Source organism: Panicum virgatum, chromosome 4K, assembly GCF_016808335.1.
Source record: "Panicum virgatum strain AP13 chromosome 4K, P.virgatum_v5, whole genome shotgun sequence".
NCBI lineage: Eukaryota > Viridiplantae > Streptophyta > Magnoliopsida > Poales > Poaceae > Panicum > Panicum virgatum.
The window spans coordinates 8,069,463-8,089,474 of record NC_053139.1 but is presented as its reverse complement, the minus strand read 5'-3'; the positions used below and the strand labels follow the sequence as shown (position 1 = coordinate 8,089,474).

Genomic DNA, 20,012 nt, shown 5'->3' with positions numbered 1-20,012 from the left:
AAAAGCAATCGCCACCACCGCTGGTTCGATTTTGATTCTGCCTCCCACCCGGCCCCGGACGGTGAAGCAAAAAAAGGAAACACAGCCAGCCACGAAGCGTGAAACCCGGGCCGCCGCCACCAGCCGATCCCCAGTGCCGGGGGCTTTCTCTCGCTCAAAGCTTCGAGAAACGGGCCACCGCCACCGTCCTCCCGTCCCGGCCGTTCCCACCACGCCACCCGGGCGGCTGCACGCCTGCGTCGCCGCGCCGCTGCCCCCAACATTCACTCACTCCAGCCGCCACCGCCGCGCTTCCGAGGTTGCCTGCCAACTCCCGCCGTCACCGCGCATGGACCCGTCCGCGGCGAAGGCGGCGGCCGCGCCGCCGTCCGGCAATGCGGCGGACCACGTCCTCCTCATCCCGCCCGACCGCCCCCCGACGCCGCCGCGCGCGCCGACCGGCAGCCAGCAGCCGAACGCCGCGGCCGCGGAGGGCCCCAGGCCCTCGCAGAACCCCGAGAAGCCGCTGCCGCCGGTCTCGAGCCCCGCGCGCCCGCCGCTGCCGCCCGCGCTCCTCCGCCGCCGCTCCTCCATCGGCCGGCCCAAGTCGCGCTTCGCCGAGCCGCCCACGCCGCCGCACCCGGACTCGGCCCATCCCTCCCCCGTCCACCCCGCCGCCGCCGCCTCCGCGGCCTCGCTGGCCGCCACCCCGACCCACCGCGTCGCCGCGGCGGGCGTCTCCACCCCGCACACCCCCGCGGAGGCCGACGACGACGAGGACCTGTTCCGCAACCGGGACGGCTCCCGCTCGCGGGCCGCCGCGGCGCGGTGCCGCCGCCGGGCGCGCGTCGGGCTCGAGCTCTCCGTGCTCGTCCTCTTCCTCGCGCTGCTCGTCGTCAGCCTCGTCGCGCGGCCCCTCCGGGGGCGCGTCCTCTGGGGGCTCGAGATCTGGAAGTGGTGCGTCATGGTCACCGCCGTCTTCTCCGGCCACCTCCTCAGCCACTGGCTCGTCACGCTCATCGTCTTCGTCGTCGAGCGCAACTTCCTGCTGCGCACCAAGGTGCTCTACTTCGTCTTCGGGCTCAAGAAGAGCTTCCAGGTCTTCCTCTGGCTCGCCCTCGTGCTCATCGCCTGGTCGCAGCTCTTCGACCAAGGCGCCGGCCGCTCGCGCAAGACCGCCAGGATCCTCAACAACGTCTCCATGTTCCTCGCCTCCGTCCTCATCGGCTCCGTCATCTGGCTCGTCAAGACCTTCCTCATGAAGCTGGTCGCCTCCACGTTCCACCGCAAGACCTTCTTCGATCGGATCCAGGAGAGCGTCTTCCACCAGTACGTGCTGCAAACGCTGTCGGGCCCGCCGCTGATGCAGCTGGCGGAGAATGTCGGCCGGGAGGGGAGTGGGCTGGGGCGGGTCAGCTTCAGCACGGCCAAGGAGGAGAAAGATAAAGGTGTGCCGGAGGTGATTGATGTCGCCGAGCTCAGGAGGATGACCCCGGAGAAGGTGTCAGCATGGACAATGAGAGGGCTCATCACAGCAATCCGGAGTTCTAGGCTGTCAACCATATCTAATACGATCGAGACCTTTGATGATGTTGATGCCATGTCCAAGGATAAAGAGATAAACAGCGAGTGGGAGGCGAAGGCCGCGGCATATGCCATATTCAAGAACGTCGCAAGGCCTGGCTATAAGTGAGGACAGCTTCAATTATTTTTCAGTAGCCATTTCATATCTATATGACTATATGAGTACCTCAACACGCGCATTCTTTTCAATTGTTTGCATAGGCACATTGAGGAGGTGGATCTGCTGAGATTTCTCACCAAGGAGGAGGTGGACCTGGTGATTCCGCTGTTTGAGGGAGCACCAGAGACAGGAAAGATAAAAAAGTCTGCTCTGAAGAATTGGGTGGTAATGGAAATATTGAATGCCTTCACCATCTCCATTTCCTTCTTATTTCAGAATTTATATGAACGTATTATAGATTGGTTCAAATGTCTTATGTCTTGAATTTTAATTTTGCACACTGATGCAGTTGTAATTGTGGGTCTTGAGTCCTGTGTAGTAGCTGAAATTTGTAATTTGAGTATGCAAATAGCCTAAGTTGCCTAATTTGAGGATTATGATCATCTGCCTTCATTTTGTATTTACAAGTCATATTCTTTTTTTTTTCCCCTTGCAAATTATCTGATTCATTGAATTAGACAACACTGTTGATAATAGCAAAAATATATATATTTTTTGTAAATATCATCATGGATATAGGCATCAAGTTGATTCATACTGGAAGGATGTCTGTTTGCATTCCTGATCTTGTTTTACTACCAGGTCAAAGCATATCTCGATCGCAAATCACTAGCACATTCTCTGAATGACACAAAGACTGCAGTTATGCAACTTCACAACCTCATCAGTGTTATAGTCGTCATTATAATCATTGTTGTCACACTACTGTTGATGGGCATCGCGACAACCAAAATCCTTCTTGTCATCTCGTCTCAACTTCTGGTAGTGGCATTCATTTTTGGGAATTCCTGCAAGACTGTATTTGAGGCCCTTATATTTGTATTCATCATGCATCCGTTTGATGTTGGTGACCGCTGTGTTGTTGACGGAACACAGGTAACTTCTAGGCCACCCTTTCTATTACCTGTTTCCATTGATTTCTCATGTTATGTTATGTTTCTGACATGAATCTACTATCTGATTATAGATGATTGTTGAAGAAATGAATATATTGACTACTGTTTTCTTGAAGAATGACAATGAGAAAGTATATTACCCAAACTCTGTACTTTCCACAAAGCCAATCAGCAACTTTTACCGAAGCCCTAACATGTATGACACAATTGATTTTGCTATTGATGTTTCAACTTCAATTGAGAGCATTGGAGCTTTGAATTCCAAAATCAAAGGGTAAGTTCTGTCACTTAATCTGAACTGTCATAGTCCATATTTCAACTTCAGAGGTTGTAGTTCATCATAATAGATATTCAAATCTGCATATGATGCGTACAAAGAATCTGAATATAATCGCATGTTCATGTGAATAGGTTTTGTATCCATGCTATCAATTGTGACTGGTTCCTTCTACTTTCAGGTACTTGGACAGCAAACCAACACACTGGCACCCTGTCCACACGGTAAACCTGAAGGACATACTTGATGTGAACAAGATCAACATGTCTCTGTCCGTCCAGCACACAATGAACTTCCAAAACATCAGGGAGAAGAACATCAGGAGGTCTGAGCTTGTCATGGAGCTAAAGAGAATATTCGAGGAGATGTCCATCCGGTACCACCTTCTTCCTCAGAAAGTTGAGCTCACCTATGTCGGCCCAAACCCGTTGCCCATGGCTGTCGCTCATACAAGGTAGAAGATCGGGAGCTGTTATACTGACAACTGATGACGGATTTCATGGTCTCAAGGGGTCTGACAATGATCACCAAGTTCCCGGGCTGATGGGGTCTGAACCGAGGAGCCCCCCGATGCACCACTTGCATAAGTTCTGACAAAGCAGGGATGATTATCTGTGTACTCTGTACTCAAGTTCCTCAAACTGTGTGCTTGCCTTGCTGGACAGATCATGCTATAATTTGTGCTAGATAACTAATCTGTAAAAGCTGTGAATGTGTGGTACTGGTGATCGATGATTTTGGGCCTGGCTCTGTTCGGCCCACAGTTTTTCTGGGCTCCAGTGCAGAGAATATGAACAATCACCACGGACAGCGTGATTGTCTTCGTGTATAGCTAGCTGCATGCATGCTGGCCTTTTCTCCAAGCCTTGGATTGCTTTGCTGTCCTGGACCATGGTTCTTGCTTTTTGCTGCGTCTGAGACGGACTGAAAGGTTAGACAATGGAGAACGTCAATTTGCTGAGCAGAGTCTCCAAGATGGAATGGTCACCGAAATTTGGTCGCTCGTGTAAGATTGTCATGGGTTTTGCTGGCATTGTCAAGGCTGCCGTAGATTTTGGTTTTTCATTTATCCAAGTCCAAAGTCGTCAATAAATTGTTTATACTGGTTTCCTGGCTCATTGTATGGTTTGCTTTTTTCTTATATCATTTCTATTTATGATTTTTTTCTTAGAAAGCTAGCTAGGCCTGAATAATCCCCGTAGAAAATTACGTAGTGCAGACGGAGCAGCCCGTGCAACTGTGTCGTCACGTTCGATGTTTGACACCTACGAGACGTGGACATCGCCTGATCGGACCAATGCTGCGCGGCTAAGCTGCTTGCACATAAGCTCGTTGCCTCGCAGCTTTCTGATGGAACGGAAGAGGTAGGTTTATACCGAGGGAAAGCTGGACCTCGCAACTGACAAAGCGTCCAACGGGCATCCACGTACCCAAATAAAAAGGGAGGAGACGTAACCGGTGGAGTGGACCCTTTCTTTCATATTGTGAGGAATTGAAAGTGTCGTCAGCTGAGTGAGTGGGCCTTGACGTGGTTTCAGATTGAAAATATTGGGAATAAATCATGCAATTGCCTTTTTTTTAGTTATGACTGTATACAAGTAGACCCACTTACATTTTCCATTGACAAAAAAATGGTTGTAGAATTTTGACAGTGGTGGTTCTGTTGTGGATGGCTTTGCAGCCTTTGGCAGGAATTGCCAACAACTACAAAGGAGCCTCCTAGCAACAAAGAAGCGCCAAGTCCTTTCCAAATGCACCTTCAAGGTATGCCAAGTCCTTTTTTATTTTGGAAATATAGGATCCACTTGAGTTTTGGAGAGCACAGTTCACCAATCACCACATTCTCCCCGTCCCCTGGGTATAACAAACCAACGAGGACAAATAATGTCAAACTCAATAACTCCTAGATCTATATATCTAAGAGCATCTCCGGCAGACTACCTGCCCTTTAGGTAATGGGAGGTGCTCCAGCAAACTACCAATCCCATCGCCAATACAAAAAAATTTGGCATTCGTCAAAACACATCTCCCTCTCCCTAAAATGTAGGGGATTTCTCCCTCCACTTTATCTTTTGAGTAATCTGCTACAGTAGTTGCTATAAAAAATATAAAAATTGGAGAGTAAAAATATATAGAGTACGAGAGATAAGATCCTATTTGGTTTCTAAAAGTCCCTGAGCTAAGTAGTCTCGAGATGCTCTAATCTTGAATGGAAATAGGAGTACACTAGCTACACCGAGAGTGGTAGTAGTACTCAATATCTTGCATCCACCTCACGTGCATATTATCTTCCCTAAGCCCTCATAGTGGTACTACGAGTAAGTACTTTGCTCTCTACACCAGCTGCTCGGTCACCTGGCACCGGACCCACTCCTCGTCGTTCTCGAGGAACGACGCCAGGGCCCTCACGTCGTCCATCCAGTCGCCGCCACCGCTGCTGGAGAAGCACGACTCCCCGTCGACGCCCGCCGCGAATGTCGACGCCGCCGAGCTGCAGTCGTCCGGTCCTTCTCCCGACCCTCCTGCGCATGCTCCTGCCCCGGTCGTTGGCGTCTCCCCCGCGGGCGGCGTGTCCCGGTCCGAGTGGAAGAAGAGGCTGCCGGCCCTGCACCGCACGGCCTTGGGCGCCCACACGGCCGCCGAGGCGGCCGTCTCGGCGGCAGCAGCGGCGGAGCCAGCCGAGTCGGGGTCCGCGCGAGGAGGAGCGGCGGCGCCCTTCTGGCCGGTCTCGCAGCTGCCCGACGCCGCCGGGGCGACGGCCCTGCTGCCGCCCGCGCCGACCCTCCGGCCGAGCGTGCTGTTCCAGTAGTTCTTGATTTCATTGTCTGTTCGGCCCGGCAGCCTGGCTGCGATCAGAGACCACCTGCCAAAACGTAAGAAAGGGAGACATGCATGAGCGAGGCTCGCCTTTGACAACTGATCGACCGACACCGAAACGGATAGCATGCGGCTGGGCTGTTCATCAGCTCATGCTCATGTGCTGATCTGTGATGGAGCCACCGATCGATGAGCCACCCACTGCACCTGTTGCCGAGGAGCTTGTGGAGGCGGACGATGAGGTCCTCCTCGTCGTCGGAGATGTTGCCGCGCTTGATGTTCGGCCGGAGGTAGTTGAGCCACCGCAGCCGGCAGCTTTTGCCGCACCGGCGCAGACCTGCACACACGCATCATGTACAAACACGAGCTCCATCAGCCGAGATCAGCTTTACATACACGACGAGATGTTTATTTCTTACAAGTGATGAACTCAAGATATCCCCGATCGATAGCTAGCTAGCTAGAATTTTTACCGGCTTTTTGGGGAACTTCCCTCCATTTGCCTTCGCCGTGGGCCTTGACGTAGGCGGCCAGGATGCCATCTTCCTGGCTCGTCCACGCCCCTCTCTTCATCCCTTCCTTGGCACAGCACGCCCTCCTCCCCATCTCGCTCGCTCTCTGCCCTTCTCCCTCTCCCCTGATCCGTGGGATCAGTCTGCTGCAGCAGGCCAGCAGCTAGCGCAGGGGCGTGCTCGTCTAGCTCCGTCGGCGGCGGCGTATTTAAGCACGCGACCTCTCTGTGGCACTGGCACTACGTGGCCGTGCTGAGGCCCCGCACTGCTTGCAGGCTCCGTGTCTATTGGCTAGTGATCCCGGTGACCATGCCCGGTTTTGGCCCAGCGCAAGTGGCCCGACGACAGCACCGCCCCCAAAATTTAGGGGCCCCATCTGTAGTTTTTGTCAGAGCATCTCTATAGTTCTCTATAGTTTATTACCTGTGCTGTGCTGCGAGTAGTGGTAGTTAGAGAGGGGGAGGCGACGGGGCGGAGAAGAGGTTCGCACGGCCGGCGTGAGAGGGAGCTGGCCGCTGCGGCGGCGGTGGCCGCATGGTGGGAATCGGTGGCGTGGATTAAGGAAAAGACGAGGAAGGAGATAACAAGAGCAGAGAAAGAGAGAAAAAAAGAGAAAGAGGAAAGAAAAAAGAAAAAGAAGCTGGCATGTGTGCTCCACTACCACGTGTGGTTCACATCAGTAAAACCACCTTTAAAACTGCCAGATGGCCAAATATAAATGATTTTTATAGTTTGATGGTCAAGAATACCCGATTTTGGAGTTTGATGGACAAAGTCGAACTTGAATGATAGTTGGATGCCAAAAAAATGGACTTATATTTATTATTTAATGAGGAATCTAATAATACGTTGGTATCATAAATGTTAACTCTTTATTGTATCAAGTTGGTCCAACTTGAAATATTTTGACTCTCCTAAAAATGGGAATAACTTACAGTAATTTAGAACGGAGGGACCGAGGGAGTAGGTGGCAAGTTGCTAAATCCCCCGGCTCCAAAATGGAGCACGTTGCGGCGAAGCCGAGTGATTAGCAAATGGGCGTCGTTGTCGTCTTTTGGTGGCAAATGTTTTTGCATGCCAGTAATGGAGAGCTGGATAAAGGGTGTCAGTTCATTTTTCCAAACAAACCATGCAGTTTTTTTATAATACATGGGTAAAGTTTTAAGCAGTTTGATTTTGTGAAATATTTAAAAATGGTGTTAAGGACGTGGGCGATACTTCACAAGGAGGAGGATAGGAACACCATCGTAGCAGCGTGTCAGACCTTGGAATCAACCGCTATGGAGATCTTCGCGAGGCACAGGTGACAGTTTAGAAATATGCTTTGCTTTTAAAACTGTTTCCCTTTCTCGTTTGGATCTGGTGGTTTTCACTTTGTAATAACGACTGGATATATCATGCTATATAGAGGTCGAGATATGACTATTCTATTATCTAAAATATTCCAGAATAATCTAGGTGTAGTAATAACCTAACCTTTGTCCTTCACTTTGTTACCACCTTATTTATGCACTAGTTATGTTCTCAACTTGGACAGGTTCATCTTCTGAAAGTATACATATGCACTCTTATGTTGTACGTACATCTATGACAGTGCAATATATGATGCTAGAGCTACCTAGCACGTGAAACAGTACTATTTATATATCTTTGTTTTAAAATATACTCACTCCATTCTCTTTTGATAGTTATGTTTCAAAAACTCAAATGTTCACAAATGGTAGCTATATTATTTGCTATTAGCATGGGCTATGACAATAAATAACACTAGTAACAAGGAGTTCTCTGTTCAAACATTAAAGGACCGACAGAAAAAAGTTTGTATTTTTTTTGAGGTTATACAGTACAACTAAGACACTCACAACGCACGCACACTCACACCCTATGAATACACGTACGCACCTACTCCTATGAGCATCTTCGAAGACTGAGCCGGCAAATCGTCGAGATTGACGAAGTCACCACAGACGTCTCGCTGTCGACGGGAACATCGCCTACCACTGAATGCACAACGCCGTTAAATCTCAGAATATTCGCTCCCATGGGGAGTCGAAACCAGGACCTCAGGTGCTACCGAGGCTCTTGTAACGCTAGGCTACATGCCCTTTCGCGTATTTTATTTATTATATGATAAGTAAGGTTATTTTTTTTGTCGTTGTGAAAGGTGAAATATAGCTATCAAAATAGAATGGAGGGAGTATACACAAAACATACGTATGACATACAGAGGGAGTAGCTTCGAGACTTTTAAGTGTTTCAAAGGATCTACACATGTGGAATGGGGAAGACTGCTAAGTTTGATAGTGGCACAGTACCATACTGCATTCCAAATGTGTGGTGCGCTGTGTGCATAGTATATAGCATAGATGCACAAGAGAAATGGCAGCACTAGCGACTCCAAAAATAACTGGACAAAGAAGCATCAACGTGGACGATGATTTTACCGCAACAACGACGGCAGTTTTTCCAATCAGGTAGGATTACATGGAGATCACCACGATGACGACGAGAAGCTGCAAGTTATTGCGCCGACACCGACGCGGAGAAATGAACACGGTGATGGTATGGAGAACAGCGTCTGACCCCTGATGGGATCGAGCAAACATCTTGCAGCAGCCAAAACAGAGCATTCATATAGCGATAGTGTAGATGTAAAGCTGCACTGTGAAAGATGCCCGCCAGGGGCTGCAAATACACTGAAACAATGGGCGTGCTGAACTAGCTGGGTGAAATGTCTCAATTTTTATGCTGCAGATGAAAGCAGGGGAAAGAAACAGCTACTGCTATTGCCATTATGTTAGACGTCAAGACGTCTGAAGAACAGTATCAAGCGTGCTTCAATTCTCGGCCCTTCATACCTGGGGCCAGAATTGGATTGTGTATGCCAACACATTTTGTTTCCGTATCAAGCATACTAAAGCATCTTCCTTTTTTTAACAAACTTGGATGAGAATTTGCCGGTTCATTTTGATATCGAAGGAGTTTTTACAGCAGATACTCCTGGGAGTTAAAAGGCAGATCGAAGCTGTCGATACTAAGGCATCTGAACTCTGAAACAAAAGTTGGATCAGAAACTGACTACAATCACCCTCTACCCGACCCGGCAAAAACACACACCAAATCCCTGACAAAAGACTACGTTAGAAGTTAAACAGCCACACCATGACGCACTAGAAAGTAGAAACCTACGTCCTCAATTCGGCAACATCGATCGTCGCTGACGAACTAATATAACTACTCCAAGTAAATGTAACCCATTAGCCGGCACCGACACGGATGAGCCAGCCAAGCTGCGTGCGTACCGTACATTTCGTCTTCATTACACAGCCTTCCTGATGCTAGCATGCCACGTTTGGTAATAACTGGTGCTCCGCATACGGCATAGGGTGTACCATCGCCCATCAAAGTCTTACTTATTAAATAGGCAAACCACTTGCGTAGCGCCACTGCAGCCTTCTCCATCGCAGCGTTTTCATTCTCCCTGTTGGGCTGTTGGCGACAACTGAAGCCACGTTGCTGCGGGGCGCTCCAGCCATCAGCATTCATTCCGGCCCGTTGTTTTGCAGCACTATTGGTCCGATCGAGATCCTCTGAAGGCTGCACTGCACGCGGCTGCGAGTTTATTTCCTTCACCGGAGAGGCGAAGCCCCATGCAAGTGGCCGGGATAAGTGGTTTTCATCGACGCTACGGGAGTTTTATGCTGAAGCTTCAATGGAACAGGGGATCACCGATAGTGTGTGTGCGGCTTGAGGGGGACGGTCCCATGGAGGAGTTCGGGCTGCTGCTCTAGCTTGCAGCGGGCCGCGTCTTCGGCGTGGCACAACATTGGCGACGACGGCGCAGTTCACGGGTGGCTTATTTTGGCTCCTCTCCTAGTTTGTAGTGGTGTAGTATTTTGTTGTGTGCGTTGTTGGTGTGCGTTGTTTGTGTGGTGGTGTTCGCTGTTTGTGTGGTGGTGTTCGCTTCGACGTATTATGTATAATTGCTTCTTCTTCTTATATGATGTGGTAGTGCTCCTGCCTTTTATTAAAAAAAAAATTCCTTCACCGAACCAAACGCACCCCGAACAGGTAATAAGAAACGCGTACCATACGCAAGAATGAACGCGGGATAACCTGGTGGTGCAGTGCAGTGCAGACGATGGATGGATATATATGATCTTGCAGGGAGGAGCAGTGACGAGAAAAGGAGGGCAGGCAGGAAAAGCCCGGCCGCACCTTGAACTTGGCCTGCTTCAGCCTCCACCTGCGCCGCGCCGCACCACCTCATAGGCCTCGCCATCCTTCTCTCGTGGCCCACCGATCCACTGAGCTTTTGATGTACAGACTCTATTCATCGCTCTTTGGTGCCATCTTTGAGGATGCGTTTAGTTGGAGAGCGAGGTAGAATGGAGCGGTTCCATCTCTATTTTTTAGGATGAAATGGTTCTTGTAAGAGTGTTTGGTTGGGGGACGGACTGATTCGATTTCTTGTTCGGTTGGAGGGATAGGACAACAGAAATTTTGGATCCATCATCCTCCATTTATGGGTCCCACTTGTCAGATCATCTTCCACCTCTATCTTCTGCTCCTCCGGCTCGCACGCTTCCCATCCTCGCTCATACTCGTCGCCATGGGCAGCCCTGGGCCCTCCCTCAGGCCCTCCACCACTTATTGCCACTGCCGCTGCCCTCCTCCCCACCGCCGCTGCCTAGGATTCTGCTCCACGCCACTGCTGGGATCTCTACCTTGGGTCCGCCAGTGCTGCCGTGGATCTCCCCCGCCACCACCGCCCAAGACCTCCGCCCCGCGGCCGCACTCCGCCTACGCCGCTCGAACTTCCCACGCCGGCCGCGCTCCGCCCGAGCTTCGCCTGGGCTGCCCGCTCTGCCTGAGCTCCGTGAGTCCGTGTGCTCCGGCCGCGTTGTCGAGCTCCACGCGTGCCCGCACCAGCGAGGGGCATAGGGACGCAGGGCAAGGGCGAGGTGGCCACGACGCGGCATGGGAGGGACCGAGGGGCCTGGGACGAAGTTCACACCATCCAAGTGGGACGAGCACCTTCGGTCGATTTTTTGGAACGAGCTGGTCCCAGTATCTGCTCCATTCCTCCCCCTCTTCAACCAAACGCGGGATGGAACAGCTCCATTCTCACCCGCTCGTGAACCAAACACAACCTAAGCAAAGAAGACGTTGAGCTCGTCCACGAAAATCTATACATCCGTGGTCATCTAGCACAACAGCCAAACGGTGTGACTAAATAGTGTTGGAGCTTCATTAGCATGGTGAAGGACCCAATAAGTTTCCAGTAAGCGGCATGAGGCTGTCTGCACTGGCTCCGGGATAGCTTCCACTATCCCTCCCACCAGTACTGATATAGAGTAAAATATGCTATATTGGGGTACTCTAACCCACACACTATCGCAGCAGACGAGCTCCCCCATGCCAAATCTGGCGGGAGACGGAGCGGACGTCCTCTACGCGGGGACGTGGTGTGGGGCTCGCACATCCGCGGGCCATCCCAACCGCCCGGCCGCCAGGGTGGAGTAGCTAGTGGCGGCGGCCGCTGGGAGGAGGCGTCGGGCTTGCCCATGGCCATCGGGAGGAGGCACACGCGGCTAGCGCAGAGCTCGCCCGCATGCGGAGGCGCAGCTCACCCACCCGCGAGCAGCTTGGGGCCATCAGAGGAGGAATCCCCACGAGCATGTCGAGGAACTCGCCCTCGAGCGCGCTGCGGGTGGAAGACGTGGCCGTGGTCCCATAGGAGGGCGTGCCCGGGGTCTCGCGGCGCCGAGGCAGTCCACCCTAAGAGGATCTTGCGGTGGTGGGAGGAGAGAGAAGGAGGAGGGGCGCAAAAGGATCTCGCGGCAGAGGGAGGAGGAGGAGGTGCGCCGGCAGACCTTGCGGCGGAGGAAGGAGGAGGAGGAGGAGGAGGGGCATCGATGAATCTCGCGGCGGAAGGAGGAGGAGGAGGAGGGACGTCGGCAGATCTCGCAGCGGAGGGAGGAGGACGGGTGCCAGCGAGGGAGGAGGTAGGAGGGGCACCAGTGAGTGAGGGAGGGAGGAGGGAGGAGAGGCACCGGTGAGTGAGGGAGGAGGGACGCCGGCGTGCTCAGTGGAGAGGGGGAGGGGGACAGAGAGAATGGGGAGGGAGGGCGCGGGGTAAAAAAGAGAAAAAAATCTGACGTATGGGTCCCACGGTTGGTAGTTGGTACAAGAGACAGAGTATAACGGTGCAGAAAAAATTGGTATATACATGAGAAAATCTCGATAACTAAAATAGAATATTTTTTATAGGATGAAAATAGAGTACAGCGATGCGGTAAGCAGCTATGAAAATAAAAATTGACACTTGAAGCTTGAACAGGGCGAAAGGTCGGGCGGTCGAGTTAGCTAGCCCAGTTCAGTAACGTCGTGCCTCAAATAGGTCCTGAGTTCAATTCTTAAACCCACCCCTCGTTATGCTTGCCGCGAGACACCTATTCTCTTGGGCATGAGTCAGGATTCTGAAGATTTCTCTGCCTGGGTAAACCGGCAGGGCTTAAAATTGGTGGGAAGTTTTTGTTTAAGCTCGGACGCGCCCCTATCCGAGTACGACGAGTACCTGGATCCAGTCATTCACGCACCCCGCCGCTGGTCGCTGCGCGCCTGCGCCTCCGCAGCGCCGGCTGCCCGGTGGCGCAGGCCAGTACCGCATTTCGCCGCGGGCGGGTACAGTCAACACGAGCAGCAGGGAGGCAGGCAGCGCGGTGGGGCCACGCCCAGGCGGCCGTAGAGGCGGGTCGCCCAGCCCTGACCAACGTGTAAGCTGAAAAGCTAGCTGCTAGGATCAGAGGGGGAAAACTGCTTGGCAGGCACGGTTAAAACATGGCTTCTGCGGCAGTTCTTTGAGAAAACTTTTTTTTTGAAAAGAGATCATTGAGAAAACTTGTATTTCCAAAAAAGAGCATCAGTCCGGTACCAATTTCTAATCTATCATTGTTTGTTTCCAAGTACTAGTTGTACTAGAAAATTTTGACCATTAATTACAAGTATTAAATGAAGGTAGTTTGTAAAACTAATTATATAACCATGTGTTACTTCACGAGAGGAATCTAATGAGGACTTTGACCTTATGATTAGAGGATGATTACTGTAGCATCACTGTAGCCAATCATCGACTAATTACCGTCATTAGATTCGTCGCGAAAAGTTACACTCATTTCTAAAAAGATTTTGCAAATAGACTTCATTTAGTACTACATGCATACGAGATTCTTTTTTCGGATAACGTGCGTTCTAGTAAATAGCACAATCCAAACAAAGCATGTATTTGATTTTAATTGGAACACATAGAGATTGTCTAAACTATCCAAACCGGTTCTTTGCATTGCATACGCGCCGGTTGGTCAAAAACAACCCACCGTTCCTCACGGAAAACGAAATGAACCGATGGTGGGCGGCGGATCAGATCAATGGTCACCCCTCCTCCTCGCCCCGGAGAGGCCCGCGACGCTTGCTTCTCACGGAGGTTCTTTTCAGCGGAGGCATTTCTCCACGCTCAGCTCATCCTACTAGCAACTTAGCAAGTGGCCGAGCGACGGCTGCTCCTGCTTGTGATGCCATTTTCAACGTTAATAACGAAACAAGCGACAGGTGACAGCGCCTCCTGACGGCGTCCCTACCCGTCTGGTCGGGCGTTTGCTCTCCACACGAGGGACCGAAAAAGCGATAGAGGGGGTGAATGGGAGCCGATAAAATTTTATCGCAATCGGAAGCTCGTCTTAAGATATCAAGTGCACACCTAACCCTAGAATCCTAGGTGAAGTGTAGAGTAGCTATGGAAGAGCTAGACCAACACGAAATAACCCTAGGAAAAAGTGAGAAGTAGCGCGGAAGCAAACAGCGAGAAGTAGCAGCTGAAAATACGCACGGTATACACACCGGTTAAACCGACATGCCCAGAGGGCACCTCGTCGGTTTAACCGACGCGCAGAGCCTGCAGCAGCGAAAGACAATCACCGGTTAATCCGACGTTCAGATTTGAACAACGTCGGTTCAACCGGTGTTCGTACACCGGATGATCCGACAAAATCGAAAACGACATCTGTGCAGTTGTCCAGAGCGGCACGAAAACAAACTCAGAGAGCACCGGTTGATCCGATGAAGAAAAGGTCAGCGCTCAATGCAACGGTGAACGCAAAAATGATAACGCCGGATGAATCGACGATGAAGTAACACAACGTTCACAAACAACACCGGTGCAATACGCCTGAAACCTTAAAACGCGAATCTGAGCAAAACCCTGATCACCGGTTAAACCCTCCCAGGCGTCTCCTCCTTCTCCTCCCTCTTCCTTCCTTCTCTCTAGGATTTGCATTTTAGGGATATGGATTTTTGAGACTCTTGTATGAAATTGATTGGGAAAGGAGGCCCTCTCCTCCTTGTGCCATCGGGGCTTTTGAATTCGTGTCAATTTCATACATCTTGTGTCTTGTTTGATTGAAATTCGATTTTCCCGTGTCGATTCTTGTGCACGAGATGAGGGGTTGTTTCTTAATGATCACGTGACTCTTTGAAGTGATTCTAATCCATCTAGCCTAGTGCTAAAACCCGCGGAATCACAAGTCCCTTCGAAACGATGTTTTTGCATTCTTGAGAAAATCCCGTTCTTGCTCGGGAATTCCTCAATTCCTCCCAAACCATGGAGTGATTCGTCGATTCCTTCCGTGGACATGTTCACAAGTCCTTTGTGATCATGCCTACAAAATTTGGTGAGATTTGGACTTGATTTGGCCCTTCGATCATCAAGTTTGTCAAAAGTCGCGGGCTGAAAAATTCGTTTCTGGACACGGGTAGACTTTTTCCTATCACCGGTTAAACCGGCACTTGTGATATGTTGCGTCGGATCAACCGGTGAGTTGGTTTTTCGGCTGATTAGGGTTTTTGTGTTTGGTTCGTTGCACCGGCGTATAGAAGTCTCTTAGCATCGGTTCAACCGGTGCTCAGGATGATCCGTTTTGCAGTCTCTCTGGACAACTGCACCGGTGCTTTGGATTTGACTGCGTCAGTTTAACCGGTGCTTGGTAAGTCAGTTTTGAGCCTCTCTGGACAACTGCACCGACGCTGAGTTTTGATTTTGTCGGATCATCCGGCGCACTATCGCCGGTTGAACTGACGCTGTTTAAACCGTAGCGTCGGTTTAACCGGTGAGTACTTCTTCTTTGCTGCCGGCTCTGTGACGTCGGTTGAACCAGTGAAGATTTTCTTCACACATCGGTTTAACCGGTGTTCATATACCATGTCTGTTTCGCACTGTTTCTTCGTGTTTGCTTCCGTGTTTGTTCTCGTTTGTTCCTAGGGCCGTTGTGTACTGGTGTAGCTCCTCCATAGCTGCTCCACACTTTTCCTAGGACTCTAGAATTTGGGTGAGTTCTTGGGATTGGGCAAATAGCTTCTGTTCGCGAAATTTTGAATCGGCTCCCATTCACCCCCTCTGGTCGCCTTTTCGGTACCGAACCACAGCGGGGCAAGCTCAAGCAGGTGCTACGCTCACAGGAGTGGCGTTCGGATGCGCTCAATCGCAACAAGACTATGGTGGGGCGGGTCTACCAGAGGAGGATTTGCGGAGACGATGGTGGACGGAGGCGGAAGGGAGGAGGGAGGCGGGACCGCAGGCAAGTGTAATCTTTAGGTTGTTTGGTTCCTGATCACTATTGGTAGCCACGTTACAGCAGCGGTGCTGCCAAAGATTAGGTGCTAATTCTGAACACCATACTAGTGATGATATTATACTATTTGTATAACTTTAATTAATAATAAATAAAATAATGGATGAAGTGCCATTTGTGATATTACCATATATTTGTAACCTCCTTCGGTAAAGTCAGTTTTTTTTTAACGGTGGCCGGCAGCCAATTTTGCTTGAGATCAGGTGTGAGCTGTGAGATCAGGCACTAAAGTTGCCGTGTTTTGGAGCGTCCTGGCAGAGATCATCATGTGAATCAGTGAATGAATGAAAATGTTAAGCCTATAGTACGGGGAGTCACAGGAGCCTCGAGGAAGAACCCACGGATGTGACAAACGATCAAAGGCAGAGGCGCAGAGTCCGCAGAGGAATCAGGGAAAGGAATCAAAGGCGTGGGTCATGCAAATGCTCTGACAAGGCTTGCTGCTTGCATCACAGGCCGGAGGAAAAAAAAAAGCACAGAAGAAATGCAACGATAGGAGCAACCTCTCACGTCACTTGAGCTCTTGAAACGAAAATGTTACACACAACAACAAACTAACATTTGATACTGCAAATACAGACAAGTGAAAGAACAAGGATGATCAAAACATAGGGCTAGCTAGACTCCTGGTACTACTTGACTTGGTTCAGGCTTCAGATTCAGACCGAGCTGCGCTGCATGCCCTTTCTCCATGCTGAGCAGGGGAACACGCAGAGGCGGCATGCGCCGATCACTCCTCGCTGTTTTTGGTGCAGGCTTTGAAGCTATGGAATGCACCGTCACTCCCCTGCGTGATAGGATCAAGCGCGACAGTGGCCAAGACAATCAGCAAACGATTGATTGCACGCCAGGTGGGATCAAAAGGGAATCCTTTTGCTCGGGGACTCACCGCTGCGGTATCGAGCGGCGGCGAGGTCGGAGGGGGAAGCCGTGGGGATGGAGATGGAGAGCTGCGTCGCGTCCTCCGCCCCCACCGTCCACGGCCTGGCGTCGCCGCCCTCCCGCGGCCAGTCGTCGAAGAAGCGCCGCAGCGGCTTCTCAGTGGCGGCGGCGGCGGCAGGCGGCTTGTCGAGGCTCAGGTCGGCCCCGAGCGCGAGGTAGTGCCGCCGCCTGAGCTCCGCGTCCTGAAGCTCCTTGGCCTGCGCGTGGCCGTGGCCGTAGCCGCCCGGGAAGAGCGGCGGCGGCGCGTAGTGCGCGTGGGCGTACCTGTGGTAGGACGGCGGCGGCGACGCCGCGTGGAGGCTGGCATCGAGGTGGAGCTGGAGAGGGGCCCCGGCGGCGGCCTGGTGCGCGGGGGCGCGAGCGGAGGAGGCGCCATGCTGGGGTTGCTGCTGGTAGTGGCCGCCGAAGCCGGGCGCGGCGGCGTCGGGCGCGCGCGGCGGCGAGATGGAGAGCGCGGACGGGCGGTAGCCGGCAGCGGGGGAGGTGGCGGAGGACGCCACCGCTTGATCCACAGGCTTTCTTGAACGGCTCTTGCCGCGGTGGATGTGCTTCTCGCAGTACTTGGAGTCGCCGTGGGCCTCCCGGGAGCAGCGCCACTTCTTGCCGTCCGTCCGCCGGCACCGCCCGGGCTCCGGGTCCTCCGCCTTGCGCCCGAACGGCGCCCCCGCGCCGTAGCAGCCCCAGTACCCCACTGCACACACCATTCGTCAGCGCGAGGCATCAAACACACGCGACGAGAAGACAGGACAGGACACGTACGGGACGGCGAGGTCTGGGGCGGGAAGGCGAGGGAGGGGGCCGTGTCGACGCCGGTGGCGAGGCGGAGCGGCAGGACGAGGTCGTGCGGCACGGGCGCGCCGGACGCCATGTACTTGTAGATGAGCGCCTGGTGCTCCAGCTCCTGCCACTGGGACGCCGTGAACAGGCGCCTCCCGCCGCCCTGCCCGCTCAGCATCATCTCCTCCCCGGCACCGGCGGTGGCTCGCTGCGCAGCCCAACGGAGGACAGACAGTGGCCGGCGTGGAGAGCAGCTCACCCAGCAGCCAGCGATGGAGACGACGGAGCGGAGGGTCCGAGTTTAATACTGGTAGCCTCCAGGTTCGTCCGTGGCGGGGCTCGGGAACGGGAAGCCGTGCCCGTATCATCATCCGCCATCATCATGCATATGGCGGGTGTCAGCGCAGGGCCTCCTGCTGAAGACTGAGCTGGTGGTGGCGCAGAGGATGGGTCACTTCGGTCAGTGTTCGCGTCAGGCGCGGAGCAGAGTGCGCGCTGCAGGATCTGCGTGCGCTGCTGCGGCTGCGCAGGCAGGGGCGGCAGCGGGCACAGCTGCCAGGCTGCGCAGCCGCTGCCGCGCGCTGCAGCGGCATCGGCGGCAGCGGGAGCAGGGGCGCAGCGGCCGGCAGGGCTGGCACCTGCCGCTGCGCGCGTGGGTGGAGATGCTCGGCTGCACCTGCAGCCGTGCAGCGCCTGGGCGCACAGGCACAGTGCGCTGCCGCTGCGCACCCGGGCGGGGACGGCACTGCTCTACTCTGGTCTTTGAAACGGGGAGGGAGCGGAGCGGTGGTCTCCGAGGGCGCAACGCAAGAGCACTGGCCTTGGGCTGGTCAGTCAGTGGTCACTTGTCGGTCAGCGTGACGAGGTGGTGGTGCTGGTGCTGGTAGACGGGCTGGCAACTGGCATGATGGCAAACGGTCGAGGAGGGTCTGTTTAGATCTTTGCTCGTAAAAAAACCGTCACATCAAATATTTTGACACATATATGGAGTAATAAATGAAGTCTATTTATAAAACTTTTTGCATAGATGAGCTGTAAATCGCGAGACGAATCTAATGAGCCTACTTAATTCATGATTTGCAACAGTAATACAACAGTAACTATTCGTTAATTATTAATTAATCATAGATTAATTAGCATCATTAGATTCGTCTCGCGATTTACAACCCATCTGTGTAAAAAAAATTATAAATAGACTTCATTTAGTACTTCAAATTAGCAAGATTTCAACACAAATTTTTTTTTCGTTCGAACTAAACACGGCAGAGGAGAGCTGAGCCTGATAAATCCAGCAGCAGGGGGGCTGGCCGGGTGGGCGCGGCACCGGCACGCCGTGTTCACCAACAGTCTCCTGCCGCCGAGACTGCGCCAACGCCGCTTTGACCCTTCTCCTTTTGTGAGCACTCTTCCCTTTTCCTAGGCCACAGCCCTCTCAACAGGGTTCTGTGTTCCCTCAATCTGGGGCTAAAAGTTTCGGCAGAGATAACCTGCTGCCAAGGACTAATAATTACTGTAGAGTGCACATGCATGTCGCATGTGTTCAAACAAAATTATGAAAAATAAAAAATTTATATTTATGAAAAGACATGTAAAGCACCAACATATTCAATATCATAATAGGCGCCGTTCGGATGAGCTTAAATTGCACTGGCTGGACTGATTCCCAGCTGGTACTGTTCCAGATACAGTAGCCGCTAGGAACCACTGTAGCAGCTGGAAACATGTACTGGCCAAGGACGACGACCCAAACCTCCCAGCGGCTTCCGCCGCGACCGCGCCCACGAAGCTGCCGAATGGCTGGGCTGCGGCTGGCGCTAATCAGCCCAGCCAGCCTAGCTCATCCGAACGGGGCGATAATTTTTATTGACATCGAGCTTTCAAAAAACAGAGAAGGCCCTGTTTAATCCCGTAAATACAAAAAAAAACATCACATCCAATATTTCGACACATGCATGGAGTACTAAATGAAGTTTATTTACAAAACTTTTTGCATAGATGAGCTGTAAATCGCGAAACGAATCTAATGAGCCTACTTAATCCATGATTTGCAACAGTGATACTACAATAGTCATCCGCTAATTATTAATTAATCATGGATTAATTAGCAACATTAGATTCGTCTCGCAATTTACGACTCATCTGTGCAAAAAGTTTTGTAAATAGACTTCATTTAGTACTTCAAATTAGCAAGATTCCATTGCAAATTTTTTTTGCAAAACATCTAAACACGCCCCAAACCGATGCAAGATGAAGTGAAAATCAACTACGATGGAACGTATACTGCTGAAACAGGAGGATGGGGGTACATGATCAGAGACAAAGAGGGCAGGAGGGCTGTAACGAGAAGCGTAAATTTGATCAAAGCATGATTTCTCTAAGTAG

At 51.9% G+C, this 20,012-nt stretch overlaps 3 protein-coding genes across 3 annotated transcripts; 1 reads left to right on the top strand and 2 right to left on the bottom strand.

Moving 5' to 3' along the window:
* Positions 1-328: 328 nt before the first annotated feature.
* On the top strand, positions 329-4,014 carry LOC120702953 (mechanosensitive ion channel protein 10-like). Its single transcript, XM_039986950.1, has 5 exons — positions 329-1,668; positions 1,765-1,888; positions 2,306-2,599; positions 2,691-2,893; positions 3,078-4,014. The coding sequence occupies exons 1-5, from the start codon at positions 329-331 to the stop codon at positions 3,352-3,354; spliced, it is 2,238 nt and encodes a 745-aa protein (XP_039842884.1). The 3' UTR covers positions 3,355-4,014.
* Positions 4,015-4,661: 647 nt separating this feature from the next.
* LOC120702952 (anthocyanin regulatory C1 protein-like) lies at positions 4,662-6,428 on the bottom strand. Its single transcript, XM_039986949.1, has 3 exons — positions 6,187-6,428; positions 5,921-6,050; positions 4,662-5,759 (listed from the first exon to the last, which is right to left on the bottom strand). The coding sequence occupies exons 1-3, from the start codon at positions 6,317-6,319 to the stop codon at positions 5,231-5,233; spliced, it is 792 nt and encodes a 263-aa protein (XP_039842883.1). The 5' UTR covers positions 6,320-6,428; the 3' UTR covers positions 4,662-5,230.
* A 9,968-nt stretch (positions 6,429-16,396) lies between these two features.
* LOC120702951 (growth-regulating factor 2-like) lies at positions 16,397-18,367 on the bottom strand. The gene is made up of 3 exons (XM_039986948.1): positions 17,613-18,367; positions 16,801-17,544; positions 16,397-16,698 (listed from the first exon to the last, which is right to left on the bottom strand). Exons 1-3 carry the CDS (start codon positions 17,809-17,811, stop codon positions 16,691-16,693), a joined length of 951 nt encoding a protein of 316 aa, XP_039842882.1. The 5' UTR covers positions 17,812-18,367; the 3' UTR covers positions 16,397-16,690.
* Between the last annotated feature and the right edge of the window lie 1,645 nt (positions 18,368-20,012).

What these genes read in the sequence shown, in the direction of transcription:
- LOC120702953 (XM_039986950.1), top strand. Translation starts at nt 329, where the DNA reads ATGGACCCGTCCGCGGCGAAGGCGGCGGCCGCGCCGCCGTCCGGCAAT. An exon ending in GTCGCAAGGCCTGGCTATAA is followed by an intron (nt 1,669 to 1,764) that starts GTGAGGACAGCT and finishes TTGTTTGCATAG; the next exon opens with GCACATTGAGGAGGTGGATC. An exon ending in GTGTTGTTGACGGAACACAG is followed by an intron (nt 2,600 to 2,690) that starts GTAACTTCTAGG and finishes ATCTGATTATAG; the next exon opens with ATGATTGTTGAAGAAATGAA.
- LOC120702952 (XM_039986949.1), bottom strand. Translation starts at nt 6,319, where the DNA reads ATGGGGAGGAGGGCGTGCTGTGCCAAGGAAGGGATGAAGAGAGGGGCG. An exon ending in GGAAGTTCCCCAAAAAGCCG is followed by an intron (nt 6,051 to 6,186) that starts GTAAAAATTCTA and finishes GCGTGTGTGCAG; the next exon opens with GTCTGCGCCGGTGCGGCAAA. An exon ending in CACAAGCTCCTCGGCAACAG is followed by an intron (nt 5,760 to 5,920) that starts GTGCAGTGGGTG and finishes ACGTTTTGGCAG; the next exon opens with GTGGTCTCTGATCGCAGCCA.
- LOC120702951 (XM_039986948.1), bottom strand. Translation starts at nt 17,811, where the DNA reads ATGATGCTGAGCGGGCAGGGCGGCGGGAGGCGCCTGTTCACGGCGTCC. An exon ending in GCCCCAGACCTCGCCGTCCC is followed by an intron (nt 17,545 to 17,612) that starts GTACGTGTCCTG and finishes TGGTGTGTGCAG; the next exon opens with TGGGGTACTGGGGCTGCTAC.